The sequence below is a fragment of the Engraulis encrasicolus genome, chromosome 21 (assembly GCF_034702125.1).
Source record: "Engraulis encrasicolus isolate BLACKSEA-1 chromosome 21, IST_EnEncr_1.0, whole genome shotgun sequence".
NCBI lineage: Eukaryota > Metazoa > Chordata > Actinopteri > Clupeiformes > Engraulidae > Engraulis > Engraulis encrasicolus.
In genome coordinates, this window is record NC_085877.1 from 16,136,316 (window position 1) to 16,151,624 (window position 15,309).

General features: G+C 45.4%; 1 protein-coding gene across 2 annotated transcripts in view; it reads left to right on the plus strand.

Moving 5' to 3' along the window:
• LOC134436928 (tetratricopeptide repeat protein 28-like) overlaps positions 1 to 15,309 on the plus strand; it is a 420,849-nt gene that overhangs the window by 393,290 nt on the left and 12,250 nt on the right. For both annotated transcript variants that reach the window (XM_063186277.1, XM_063186278.1), the window contains exons 21-28: positions 3,981 to 4,160; positions 6,397 to 6,697; positions 7,386 to 7,629; positions 8,166 to 8,292; positions 8,670 to 8,790; positions 9,777 to 9,901; positions 11,282 to 11,513; positions 12,486 to 12,562. In XM_063186277.1, coding sequence (XP_063042347.1) covers positions 3,981 to 4,160; positions 6,397 to 6,697; positions 7,386 to 7,629; positions 8,166 to 8,292; positions 8,670 to 8,790; positions 9,777 to 9,901; positions 11,282 to 11,513; positions 12,486 to 12,562 — 1,407 coding nt within the window. The remainder of the gene's footprint in view (positions 1 to 3,980; positions 4,161 to 6,396; positions 6,698 to 7,385; positions 7,630 to 8,165; positions 8,293 to 8,669; positions 8,791 to 9,776; positions 9,902 to 11,281; positions 11,514 to 12,485; positions 12,563 to 15,309) is intronic.

Genomic DNA, 15,309 nt, shown 5'->3' on the forward strand with positions numbered 1-15,309 from the left:
TTAAAACACTCCAAACTGAAATGGTGGCCAACTTCCTGTTTTAAAATGCCAAAAAAGTCAAAATATCTCACTTCCTGTTGGGCGTGGCCATATCGTTGTGTGGACTTTATTGTGCGCCTTAGTGAGATACACAACTTAAAAAAAGTCCGGAGTCTGTAGCTCAAAGTAGATGTTGGCCCCGCCCCTAAATGTGTTTGGGGGCGTGTCTCCATTTAAGGCATATACAAAAGTAAGTTATTTATTATATGCATACATGTGTGCGTTTGCACGGTTTTTAAAACATTCCAAACTGAAATGGTGGCCAACTTCCTGTTTTAAAATGACAAAAAAGTCCAAATATGTGACTTCCTGTTGGGCGTGGCCATATCGTTGTATTGACTTTATTGTTCGCCTTAGTGAGATACACAACTTAAAGAAACTCCCGAGTCTGTAGCTCAAAGTATATGCTGGCCCCGCCCCTAAACGTGTTTTTGGGGGCGTGGCCTCCATTTTCAGGCATATACAAAAGTTAAGTATTCATAATATGCATGCATGTGTGCGTTTGCACGGTTTTAAAACACTCCAAACTGAAATGGTGGCCAACTTCCTGTTTTAAAATGACAAAATAGTCAAAATATGTCTCTTCCTGTTGGGCGTGGCCATATCGTTATATGGACTTTATTGTGCGCCTTAGTGAGATACACAACTTAAAAAAAGTCCCGAGTCTCTAGCTCAAAGTAGATGTTGGCCCCCGCCCCTAAACCAGTTTGGGGGCGTGCCTCCATTTCAGGCATATAGAAAAGTTAGTAGTATTCATTATATGCATACAAGTGTGCGTTTGCACTGTTACAAAACACTCCAAACTGAAATGGTGGCCAACTTCCTGTTTTAGAATTAGATACCTAAATTCATGGAGCCGCCATCTTGGCAAATTAAGAGATGTGAAAAATTCCTTCGCAATATATCATCTTCAATGCCTTGAGCTCATGTCCACAGAATATGAAGTCAATACGATGTACGGTGTAGGACAAGTACGTAAAAGTACGTAAAAAATGCTAAAAAATGACAAAAAAGTCAAAATATCTCACTTCCTGTTGGGCGTGGCCATATCGTTGTATCGGACTTTATGATGCGCCTTAGTGAGATACACACCCTAAAAAAAGTCCCGGGTCTCTAGCTCAAAGTATATGTCGGCCCCGCCCCTAAACGCTTTTGGGGGCGTGGCCTCGTACCCGTGTTCCATGGGGGGTTAATATTCGGCGTCTGAGTAGCGGTGGGAATCTCCAATCTGTGTACCAAGTGGCGTAAGTGTACGAGCACCGGAAGTACCCGAAAAATGGCCCAACGTGACAGGAGACTAAGGAGAAAAATAATAATAATAATAATAATAATAATTAAAGCCGCAAGCGGCGATGACGGGCCCTCGCACACATGCATTGCAGGGACGGGGCATGCCACCTAGAATGTTGCTATGCCCCCCCCAGGAAAAATGGAGTCTGTACGACGTTCGGTTCACGAGATATTGACGAAAAAGTAATTAGCATGAATTAGCATTCAAAATTAGCATTAGCATTGTCATGATTAGCATGTCGCTATGACCCCCTAAAACAAAAAAGGAGTCTGTACGACGTTCAGTTCCCAAGATATTGAAGAATTACACTTTTCCTGCAGTTCCTTTGCCTACCACATGGTGGCGCTATACCTTATCTATATTTCAGGCTTATAGAAGAGTTAGTATTCAATATGTGCATACATGTGTGCATTTGCACTGTTTTAAAACAGTCTTAAGTGAAATGGTGGCCAACTTCCTGTTTTAAAATGCCAAAAAAGTGAAAAAATCTCACTTCCTGTTGGGCGTGGCCATATTGTTGTATGGACTTTATTGTGCGCCTTAGTGAGATACACAACTTAAAAAAAGTCCCGAGGCTGTAGCTCAAAGTAGATGTTGGCCCCGCCCCTAAATGTGTTTGGGGGCGTGGCCTCCATTTCAGGCATATACAAAAGTAAGTATTCATTATATGCATGCATGTGTGCGTTTGCAGGGTTTTAAAACACTCCAAACTGAAATGGTGGCCAACTTCCTGTTTTAAAATGACAAAATAGTCAAAATATGTCACTTCCTGTTGGGCGTGGCCATATCGTTATATGGACTTTATTGTGCGCCTTAGTGAGATACACAACTTAAAAACAGTCCCGAGACTCTAGCTCAAAGTAGATGTTGGCCCCGCCCCTAAACCTGTTTGGGGGCGTGGCCTCCATTTCAGGCATATAGAAAAGTTAGTTTTCATTATATGCATACATGTGTGCGTTTGCACTGTTACAAAACACTCCACTCCAAACTGAAATGGTAGCCAACTTCCTGTTTTAGAATTAGATACCTAATTTCAAGGAGCCGCCATCTGGCAAATTACCGAGATATGAAAAATTCCTTCGCAATATATCATCTTCAATGCCTTGACCTCATGTCCACAGAATATGAAGTCGATACGATGTACGGTGTAGGACAAGTACGTAAAAGTACGTAAAAAATGCTAAAAAAAATGGCAAAAAAGTCAAAATATCTCACTTCTGTTGGGCGTGGCCATATCGTTGTATCGGACTTTATGATGCGCCTTAGTGAGATACACACCCTAAAAAAAGTCCCGAGTCTCTAGCTCAAAGTATATGTCGGCCCCGCCCCTAAACGCTTTCGGGGGCGTGGCCTCGTACCCGTGTTCCATCGGGGGTTAATATTCGGCGTCTGAGTAGCGGTGGGAATCTCCAATGTGTGTACCAAGTGGCGTAAGTGTACGAGCACCGGAAGTGCCCGAAAAATGGCCCAACAGCGCCAAAGACTAAGGAGAAAAATAATAATAATAATAATAATAATAATAATAATAATAATCATTCGGAAAACAATAGGGCTTCGCACCGAGAGGGCGAAGGGCCACCGCGTGGCCCTTGCACTTCGGTGCTCGGGCCCTAATAATAATAATAATCATTCGGAAAACAATAGGGCTTCGCACCGAGAGGGCGAAGGGCCACCGCGTGGCCCTTGCACTTCGGTGCTCGGGCCCTAATAATAATTATTATTATTATTATTATTATTATTATTATTATTATTATTATTATAATTATAATAATAATGATGATGATGATGATGATGATGATGATGATGATGATGATGATGATGATCAGTTTATGCATCAAACAATCAAAACAATTGTGGATTTAACATGGCAGTAGTTGTTTGCATCTAGTTCACAAAGGCTAGTAACAATGAAAGGCCTCTTTTGTTACCCCCAGCTTTGTTGGGAATATGTTTGTGTAATTATGATGCACACAAAAGCCATGCTAGTGCACAGATGTTTTGATACAGAAAAGAAGATGCACTGTGCCTGGATATCAATCCCATTCGTGTCCCCCTAAACACATACTCACATTCACACGTTGCATTTATTGTTCTGCACACAAAAACTCTAACACGCTGATATTTTGATACAGAATGTGAAGTTGTGCTGTGCTGTATCAGTCAGTCCCAGTCCTCTCATCTACAAACATAGCATATTCCCCTCTTGTGGTGTGTTGCTGATATCTTGCCTATTGTCAACAAGGTAATGGAATACACATTTATCTCTCTTTTCCCCAAATGCTCTCCATCTCCTCACTTTTCCCCTTTCCCTTTCAATCTCTCTTTCTGTGCTCTCTCTCTCTCTCTCGCACTCTCTCTCTCTACCTCCTCCATCCCCCACCCTCTCTGCTATCTCAATCCATCCTCCATCCTCCACCCCCTCTCCTCTTCTCTCCTCTCCTCCCCTCCCCTTTCCACATCTACCCTTTCCTCTTCTCTCCACACCTCTCCTCTCCTCTCCTCCCCCACCCCCTCCCCTTATCTCCTCCATCCTTCACCCCGCCCTCTCTCTCTCCATCCATCCTCCATCTTCACCCTGCTCTCCACCTCTGCCCTCCATCCTCCATCCTCCATCCTCCACCCCCCCTCTCCCCTGTCCTTTGTCCCCCAGGGCCTGATGCACTCGAGTGGGCCGGTGGGCCGCCACAGGCAGCTGGTGCTGGTGCTGGAGGGGGAGCTGTACCTGATCCCCTTCGCCCTGCTCAAGGGCAGCTCGTCCAACGAGTACCTGTACGAGCGCTTCAGCCTCATCGCTGTGCCCTCCATACGATCCCTGGGAGCGGTCTCCAAGGTGAGTGGAGCACCTACACACACACACACACAAACACCTACACACGAACACACGCACACACACACGCACACGGACACGCACACGCACACACACACACACACACACACACACACACACACACACACACACACACACACACACACACACACACACACACACACACACACACACACACACACACACACACACACACACACACACACACACACACACACACACACACACACACACACACACACACATGCTAGTACTTGTACGATCACTTCAGCCTCATCATAGTGACCGCCCTCCATACATACCCTCCCTGGGCACCGTCTCCAAGGTGAGTCCATCTACGATGCCAGGACTGGTATCGGGAGCCTCCTCTCTCCGGGGGGACAGTATGTGCGTGCGTGCTGGCGTGTATGTGTGCGTTCATGTGTGCGTGCATGTGTATACACGCGTGTAGGTAGGCGTGCATGTATGCATGTGTGCGTGTGTGCGGGCATATGTGCAGGCATGCAGGCGTGTATGCGTGCGCACTTGCGTGCATGTGTACATGTTACACAACCCTTTCACTTACGTATGTGCACCATGCAAATGGGCATACAAGAATGCACACATGCACCCACAGACACACTTGCAAGCAAGCACACGTGCACGCACGCACGCACTAAGCATGCACGTATATACTGTATGCACACATGTATGCACACACGCTCTCACACTCGCTTGCACAACTTGTGTATCTGTATCAGCCCACTCCGTATACCGCGTTCCCATGGGAACAAAGGACATTGGCAGTGTCTGGAGGTTCTACTGGCCAAAAGTAATGGGGTCGATGACGATGTCATGGGACACATGCGTGCACCACAGGGAGAGGGGACATTGCTACTGTTGCTACATACAGGAAACAAATTTGCTTTAGATTGTGTCAAGCATGTGTGGTGGTAAACAAGTGAGTTTTACAAAAAAGGTGTATCCTCTCATAAGCCAAGCATGGTAGTGGGACTGACATGGTTTGGGGATGCATGAATGCTGTCAACATTGGCAATCTGAAATACACCTAAAAGAAACATGCATGTCAACATGCACTGTGACTACTGAAGCAGATCATGATATTCTCCATAGGATTGCATTCAAATCTCACACCAATCTATTTAAGCCAGATGCAGACTCAAAATTTAAAAGTTCAATGCAAAGAAAGGTTGAAACGCACACTAATGACCTCCCTTGTCATCCCTTTTCATTTCGTTTCATTTCGAGACGATTCGAGCCAACATAGCCCCTTCTCTACCGGATTTTAATCTGGGGTGTACTCACTTTTGTGAGTACATGTTCAAACATTAATGGCTGTATTTTGTTTTTTTCTGAGTGAACAAGAAATTTAAGCGGTTAAATATGTTGTTAAAAGGTCACTAATCATTGTGTCAAAGTTACATTTCTGTAATGCTTTCCTATGAAAAGATATACTCAAAAATCTGCAAAACTGTGAGGGGTGTATTCACTTTCGTGATATACTGTATACACACACACACACACACAAACAAACACATAAACACACACACACACACACACACACACACACACACACACACACACACACACACACACACACACACACACACACACACACACACACACACACACACACACACACACACACACACACACAGTGATGTGTCATGGGACATGCCTCATCAGGACAGGGCACATCGCTGCTCTTAATCCATGGGGAAGGGTTGCCTAATTTACTCTCTTCCCATAATTGATAGCCCTGCAGGTATGACCTTTTCATGGCAACACAGAACTTTACTGTGAACTTTGTTGGCTACTACCGTATAGAGAGAGAGAGCACTTGGCATAGGAGGTAACATTTACTTAACAGTTTTATTTTACAGGTAACTCTTATTTTTTATTTTTTGTGTATATACTGTGCATGTGTCAGCATAATATTTTGTACTTAATAAGTACTACTTACACAGCATATTCCTTTCCTTTCCCTTCCTTTCCTTTCCTTTCCTTTCCTTTCCTTTCCTTTCCTTTCCTTTCCTTTCCTTTCCTTTCCTTTCCTTTCCTTTCCTTTCCTTTCCTTTCCTTTCCTTTCCTTTCATCACTTCTTTTCTCCACTCCTCTCTCCTGTCCTCTCCTCTCCTGTCCCCTCCCTTCCACTCCCTTCCCCTCCCCTCCCCTCCTCTCCTCTCCTCTCCTCTCCTCTCCTCTCCCCTCCTCTCCTCTCCTCCTCTCCTCTCCCTAGATCAACGCCCGTCGGCTGGCCTCGCAAGGCGGCGGCATAGGCACGGCGGCGGTGGTGGGCAACCCGCGCCTCCCCTCCTCCGCCATGGACCGCTGGCTGTGGGGCCCCATGCCCTCGGCCGAGGAGGAGGCCTGCATGGTGGCCGAGCTGCTGGGCTGCCAGCCCCTGTGCGGCTCCACGGCCACCAAGGAGAGGGTCATGGGCGCCCTGAGCCAGGCCGAGTGCGCCCACTTCGCCACGCACGTCTCCTGGAAGCTGGCAGCCTTGGTGCTGGCCCCGAACCAGGAGTCTACCGGAGGAGGTGGGGGAGGAGGAGGAGGAGGAGGTGTGGATGGATGGATGAATGGATCTCTGCCTGTCTGTCGGTCTGTCTATCTGTCTGTCTGCCTGTCTGTGGGTCTATCGGTCTGCCTGCCTGTCTGTCTTTCTCTCTGTCTTTCTGTCTGTCGGTGTGTCTGAATCTTTCTCTGGCTCTCTGACTGTCTGGTGGTCTCTCTGTATGTGTGTCTGTCTGTATGTCTCTGCCTGTCTCTCTATCTGTCTGTCTATCTGTCTGTCTGCCTTTCTGTGGGTCTGTCGGTCTGCCTGCCTGTCTGTCTTTCTCTCTGTCTTTCTGTCTGTCGGTGTGTCTGGATCTTTCTTTGGTTCTCTGACTGTCTGGTGGTCTCTCTGTATGTGTGTCTGTCTGTGTGTGTGTCTGTCTGTCTGTCTGCCTGTATGTCTCTCTGTCTGTCTGTCTGTCTGTCTGGGTGTCTGCATCTGGGTGTGAGTGCATATGGATCAGTTGTTATTACTAACTGTGAAAGATTTCCTTCCATGTAAACCATTTAATTTGAATTATCTGTGCGTGTGTGTGTGTGTCTGTGTGTGTGTGTGTGTGTGTGTGTGTGTGTGTGTGTGTGTGTGTGTGTGTGTGTGTGTGTGTGTGTGTGTGTGTGTGTGTGTGTGTGTGTGTGTGTGTGTGTCTGTGTGTGTGTGTGTGTGCGCAGGAGGCTCAGGCGGAGGTGTGGTGGGGGCCACAGGGCCAGGATGTGGAGGAGGTGGAGGAGGTGGCAGCGGAGGAGGAGGAGGTGGCACCGGGAGGAAAGGCTCGTTTGGGAGCGGAGTGTACAATGTGGGGGATGATGGGAGTGACGTGGAGAGCATTTGTGACAGTCCACCGCTGCAGGAGTTCCTGCTCACCGCGGCTGACATACTGGACATGAGACTACCTGTCAAACTGGTGGTGCTAGGGTACGTACAAATAATAATAAAAATATATATTTTTTAAAAGAATGTTATTGCCCACAATTATATATCATCTCAAATACACACAAGTAATGGAGTAAACAAAACAACGCTAAAGATATAAAGATATAAAGAAATAAAGAAATAGTACAGCACAATCATTCATCACTAGTCCTCCGCAGAAGTTAGAGGTTTAAGGTTAACGAAGTGAAACAAAAAGGCCCACAGTAAGTCTAATTTATTTGCAGTCTAAACTAGAAAGTAGAAATAAAGGAACTTCATTTTCAGTTATGAGCATTTCACCACTTGTTACACTAATATCTGACTGAGATATAAGAAAGAACTGACTGTCAATAAACTATGATGGTGATGATTCAATTATCCCCTTCAATTGCCTTCAATTTCATTAAAAAATGTGTTCTGTCTTGTTGTGTGTGCGTGTCTATGTGCGTGCACATCTGCGTGTGGCTGTCTGCCTGTTTGTCTGTCTGTCTGTCTGTCTGCTTACCCACCTGCCTGCTCCTGCATGTATATGTATCCAGCTCGTACCAGGAGTCGAGCAGCAAGGTGACAGCTGACGGGGTGGTGGGCCTGACGCGGGCCTTCCTGGCGGCCGGGGCCCAGTGTGTGCTGGTCTCCCTGTGGCCTGTTCCCGTGGCTGCCTCCAAGGTATTTAAGGACACTTCCAAATTATCAATTTGTTTCTTGTTTTGTTTTTATTCTGACTGTTAAAGCACATTCAGCTGAATGAATTGCGCTCTACAAATAAAATTATGATGATTATGATTATGATTATGATTTTTTTTTTTTATTAATTATTGTTGTTGTTGTTGTGGTTGTGGTTGTTGTTGTTGTTGTTGTTGTTGTTGTTGTTGTTGTTGATGTTGTCATAAGGTGTTTACTGTTAATATTAATGTTATAATTAAAGTGTTTATTATTATACCATTATACAAGGATTATTATTATTATTATTGTTATTGTAAGGTATTTATCATTACCATAATTATAAGGTGTTTATTATAACTTATTACTATTATTATTACAAGGTGTTCGTGCACGCCTTCTACTCTGCCCTGCTCAACGGCTCCAAGGCCAGCGCAGCCCTCACCGACGCCATGAAGACTGTTCAGAGCAGCAAGCAGTTCTCACACCCCTCCAACTGGGCAGGTGAGTGGGCCAGCCATCCATCCATCCATCCATCCATCCATCCATCCATCCATCCATCCATCCATCCATCCATCCATCCATCCATCCATCCATCCATCCATCCATCCATCCATCCATCCATCCATCCATCCATCCATCCATCCATGCATAGACCACAATTATGGTCTGTATTGTCTGTTCAAATAGGCCTACACAAGTATTCTATATTGTCTCCTTCAAATAAATCATTGAGATAAATATTCAGTAATCTATCCAGCCAGAACAATACGCCGTTCCGGTTATTGTCCCCTAACAATATCCTAGCTGTGTGAACAAAGCGTCAAACAGAATCAAACGTGATGGCTGTGTTTGTTTGGGCCTGTCATAGCTGTACTTACTCATAAGCTTTAGGATATTGCTGTGTGCATTAAATTACGCATGCAACCACGTGCAACTGAGTGCATATGCTTGCTTCAGGACGACCGTAGCACTTGGCACGATACTGGAGGGATCATCTAGGGCAGGGGTGGGAACCTATGTCTCGAGAGCCGTTTGCGGCCCTTTGGGGCCGTTTTATCCCCCCCATATAGTTTTAATGTCATGCAGCTTCACATGAAATATGACAAATTCTGAAAAGGAAACCTAGAAAATACAATGAAGTTATATTCAGAGGACCTAGAGAAGGTGGCATCTGTTTTAAAGGTGGCTGCCTTCAATATAGACCTAAAGATCAGGAGAAAATCCTGGTTTGTGTTCATAGGCCCTCGGAGGACTTTAACGGCCCTCAAATTAATTTGAAGAAGCCCCTCGAATGAAAAAGGTTCCCCACCCCTGAATTTTAGGGGATAGATAGCCAACGGGGCTCTCGTTGATGTTTTCCATGTTTGACTGTAACGCGACCTTCTTGCATTACGATACAGTATCGTGACTCTGCATATCACGATTTCTCAATTCAATACAATATACCCTAGTAGGTACATATTAATATTGGCACCATTGTCTTCCAGGCTTCATGCTGATTGGCAGCGATGTGAAGCTGAACAGTCCCTCGTCTCTGGTTGGCCAAGCCCTGGCCGAGATCCTCCAATACCCAGAGAGGGCCCGGGACGCCCTGCGAGTACTGCTGCACCTGGTGAGTCATGATGATGGAATGTAGTAATGTAATGTAGTATTGTAATGTAATACAGCGTTGCTGCATGCAACTCAAAAGATTTGGTGCCCTGACTGTGACAGTTGAGTAGTACAGATACTTTTGTTTATCCGAAAGGACATGATTAGACATTTCAGACATGCAGCAAGCATGGACACACACACATGCACAAGCGCACGCAGGCACGCAGGCACGCAGGCACGCAGGCACGCAGGCAGGCAGGCACGCACACACACGCACACGCACACATGCACACGCATGCACACTTTCTCATTATCTCTCTCTCTCTCTCTCTCTCACTCACATTCTCTCTCTCACACACACACACACACACACACACACACACACACACACACACACACACACACACACACACACACACACACACACACACACACACACACACACACACACACACACACACACACACACACACACACACACACACACACACACACACACACACACACACACACACACACACACACACACAAGCGCTCCAAGTAGAAAGGCTCACACTGCAGTATAGTGTTCTACTTTTGTAAGTGGAGTGCAGCTTGTTACCAATCGCCCCGAAAAATCAAAAAATATTACACAACACGCTTGAATTATTAACTGGCCAGACAACCCATTTTTGTAAAAATCAAAGCTGGCATCTCAGTGGGAATACTAAAGCCTTCTACAGCGACACGGCTGTTACTTTTTTCTAGCACTACTCTCTGCTGCCACCAAGTGGATAAAGACATGCAGTGCATACAGAATGACCACAAAAACTCAATTTTACATGCTACTATAAATTCATACCGTACTGAAACACATCATTTTAAATTAAGTTTTTAATTGAAAGATTTAGTTTTTTTCTTTTATATTAGATTATGTTGATCTACAATCCAACACTGTAATAGTTAGTCCAATTAGATTAAAAAACATAATTTAAATTGCTGAAAAAGATTTGTGTTTGCCTTGTGTTGTAGAAATCCCAGCACAGCATACAAAACCGCTAGAAGATCTCCACATATACATCATTATTACTGAATATTATATAAAATGAAATCATATCAAAAAAAGTTGTTTGTCTTGTCTTTGTGGGGATTTTTTGTGAGAAGTCCCTCCAACGGCAAGAAGAACTGTACACATCATTATTGCTTAATGCTAAATTAAATGAAATCAATGAATTAAATTCATATAATTCTTTTCATCTTATATTTCCTACGACCACGAGGTTGAGATGTCCATCCAGCGCATCCAGAATGACCAGAAGAGCTCCATGCACACACCATTAATACTTCATGATAAATGAAATGAAATCAATTAATCAAATTTAAAAATTTAGCCGGGTCATCTTGTGTTTCTTACCATTAGGTGGAGAAGTCTATCCAGCGCATCCAGAACGGCCAGAAGAACTCCATGTACACGTCGCAGCAGAGCGTGGAGAACAAGGTGGGCGGGGTGCCGGGCTGGCAGGCGCTGCTGATGGCCGTGGGGTTCCGGCTGGACCAGGCCGCCACGGGGATCCCCGCTGCCGTCTTCTTCCCCACCGCAGACCCCGGGGACAGGCTGCAGCAGTGCAGCGCCACCCTGCAGTCACTACTGGGTATGTGTGGGGGTGTGTATGTGTGTGTGGTTGGTTGGTGTGGGGGGGGGGGTTGTGTATGTATGTATGGTATGTGTATGTATGTATGTATATGTATGTGTGTGTGTTTGTGTATGTACATGTGTGTGTGTGTGTGTGTGTACATGAGTGTGTTTGTGGGTGGGTGGGTAGTGGTGGGGGCCGGGTTGTGGCATGCGTGCGTGTGTGTGCGTGCTTGCATGCGTGTGTGTCCACGGTTTTTGCCAACAATCAAGTGTGTGTGTGTGTGTGTGTGTGTGTGTGTTCGTGCGTGCGTGCGTGCGTGCGTGCGTGCATGCGTGTGCGTACATGCGTACATGCGTGCGTGTGCGTGTGTGTGAGAATGTCACACAGATTGTGACAGAGAGAAAGAGAAATATCTGAATTCAGTCAATATACTATTACTGCAAGGTCATAATAGAGTCTTCAGACCCACAGAATGCTTCTGTTTGTGGACCGCTCTCATTCCATTCCAAAGACGTATTTGGTATGCTGTTGGGATGTTGCTTTAAAAGGATGTTCTAACAAAAGCCACTTCACAAATGACCCTACTTTGTTTTCAGAGCATTCTACTCAAGTCTTGCCCGGGGAACCAGAGTCAAACCCCCTTAAAACAAATGTGTGTGTGCTCACACACACACAGACACATGGACACACAGACACACAGACACACACACACACACACACACACACACACACACACACACACACACACACACACACACACACACACACACACACACACACACACACACACACACACACACACACACACACACACACACACACACATCCCAGATGTAAACACAGACAAAAGTAGAACTTGCACACAGCACACAGACACAGACATCATTGTTGTTGTTGCCTTGCTGGATTCTTCCACCCCTTCTCATCTCATCCTTTCTCCCTCGCTTCCTCTCTTCACCTCTTCCACTCTTTGTTTTTCCCTTGCAGGTCTTCCGCCTCCTGCGCTCCAGGCCCTGTGTAAACTCATCTCGGCCTCTGAGGCGGGAGAGCAACTCATCAGCCGGGTAGGTAGACCACTGACCAGGGTTGCCAGATGAGGCTGATGATTTCCAGCCCAAAAAATGCTCAAAACCCGCCTAGAAGCACAAAATCCCTCCCAAATCTATTGATTTCTATGGCAAAAATTGGGCGGGTTTTTCTGCTAAATGGCATTTTTTCCCGCACACGGCCATCCTAAGTAGCCCAATTGGGCGGGAAACAGCCCAATCTGGCAACACTGCCACTGACATGTATACTATTTGGTCCGCAGGCCTCTTTTGTATTCCATTCAACTGTTTTCAAGCACCCGCGACTGATCTGTAAGGATTCTTCCGCCTTAAATTTACGGCCTTACATTTTTTCGTACCTTAGCAACACTGAGAACAAGCTGGTACGCTGGTAGGACGACGGTTGCGTTTGTCTGTCAATCAAAAGAATTCTGATGAAGGTCCAAGGACCGAAAGCTTGCAAGTCAAGTAAAGCTTCTTTGCACAAAAATAGACCTGAAGTGTGCGGATTGTCTTCTTTTTATACAGAATTTTTTACTGAATCCTGCATCTTCTAAACAGATGAGCGGTGGCCTATCACAACTTAAGTAATCAAAAGAATTCTAAAAGAATTCTAACTGTGAATAAAATGAACTAACAATGCTTATTGGTCATTTAAACAATTGTAATAGCTCTCTAAAATAAAGTGCCAGCTGGGACACTTTAAGGGCCACTGACAGCTTTGGCCGGACCCAGGACAAAGTTATCCGAAAGGGCCCCCTCACCCAATACATGCAATGTAATGAGAACCAAGTCTGGGCCCCTCTTCTCCCTGGGCCTGGGATGCCTGACCCCTTTGTCCCCCCTGTCGGCTTTCCTGGTGCTGATTACAATTACATAGTTGTGAGTGTTTGGAACGAATGTGTGATATGGCCTTTCACTCTCCGAAGTATTATAGGGCTTACACACACTGGCTGTCCTAAATACAGTGTACTGTATGCCGCTACTTAGCCATAAGATAGGAACACAATAGCCACACACGCATGCACACACTCACACACGCATGCACACACGCACACAAGCACGCGCACACGCACTCGCGCACACACACACACACACACACACACACACACACACACACACACACACACACACACACACACACACACACACACACACACACACACACACGTGCATTTGCTGTGCTCTTCTGTGGTTGGTTGCGGCTCTTAGAAACACACACTGTAAACACTCTTAGTTATTACATCATGCTGCAGCTCACATTGCTGTGATGGTATGCTTTTCAGGACTGGCCTGTTAGTAAAAAAACCTGTTGGGCATTTTCAGCAAGGATCAGTTCACCAGGCTTTAAGAAAGACAATGAAGTTTGTGACAACGTCTTAAAGGGACACTGTGCAGGAAATGGTCAAAACGAGTACTGCAACTACGCTGCAAATTGAAAATGGGCTGCCTATTGGCAAATTTGATCTTTTCATGAAAGTTTACGAAAGTAATAAACTAATATTTTCTAGTATGGTCCAAGTACAGTCATTTTTTTCATTTCTGGAAATTCAAAATGGCGGACCATGGAGAAGATCCCCCTTTTCATGTAAGAAAAGTGCAATTTTTTCAGTCATAATGAATACTTAGAATTTGATGGTGGTGGTAAGTATTCTTGAAAAAGGTAACATTAGTGAATGGGCAGCATGAATTCTGGAAATAAACAACTAAAAATCTCACACAGTGTCCCTTTAAGTTAGGCTACTTAACATGAGCTATTTTGACTGCAACACTCAAAATGCTTTAAAGGAAGGAATTTTACTGCACACTTATTTGACTTTTTTGCTTGTTTATTCAGAGCGAACAACGCATTTTGACTCTGTGACGCACACAGGCGAAACGCGTTGTTCACTCTGAGTAAACAGCATGGCATGATGCCTGACACCTTTGAGGATAGGGTCAGGTCAACATCATCAACACTCCACCAGGCAAATGCCCTGTATGTCATATGGCCAATCCAGCCATGTGTGCTTTGTGTGGTCGGGGCACACGTGAAGACAATCCTCCTAGCATGTAATCGGCCTTGCGGCCTTGCCGCACCAGCCAAAACCTCAGAAAAACCTGCTTACAGGCAGTGAAAAGAAGACTTCTGAACACGCTCAGATATTTTTCCCCTATTGCTTTCATACTCCAAGCTCTTTTGGTGGCTAATTTTTCTGCACATTTTCTTACAGAAACACACATACCATCACACACTCAAAGAGAGTGACGAACACACAGACACACAGACACACACAGACACACACAAACACACACACACACACACACACACACACACACACACACACACACACACACACACACACACACACACACACACACACACACACACACACACACACACACACACACACACCATCTTTCAGATCTGCATCTCCACAGCACATCTGTCCTCATTCACCCCTGGGCTGAATAAAAGGATCCCTTTCTTCGTCATCTAATCCTGGTGTTATCCAGGCGTCGCATACAAACCCATGAGTGAATAGCGTAGCATTCACTTCAAAAAAAGCTTTCGATTCGTTTTTCATCAGTCAGGCCGTGTCTTTGTATAAACGGCCACATCGGGAACAGCTTAATTGCCGAAGATAAAGGAACGATTAGTGTCCTGCCGTGATTGCATTAAAGGGACAGTTTGGTCAATTTCAACATGCAGTTGTATTGCTCACGCTACCCTTGACTTGTCAGTACCTGGTGATGCCACATGTTTCGGCTCAGCCCTTTCCGAG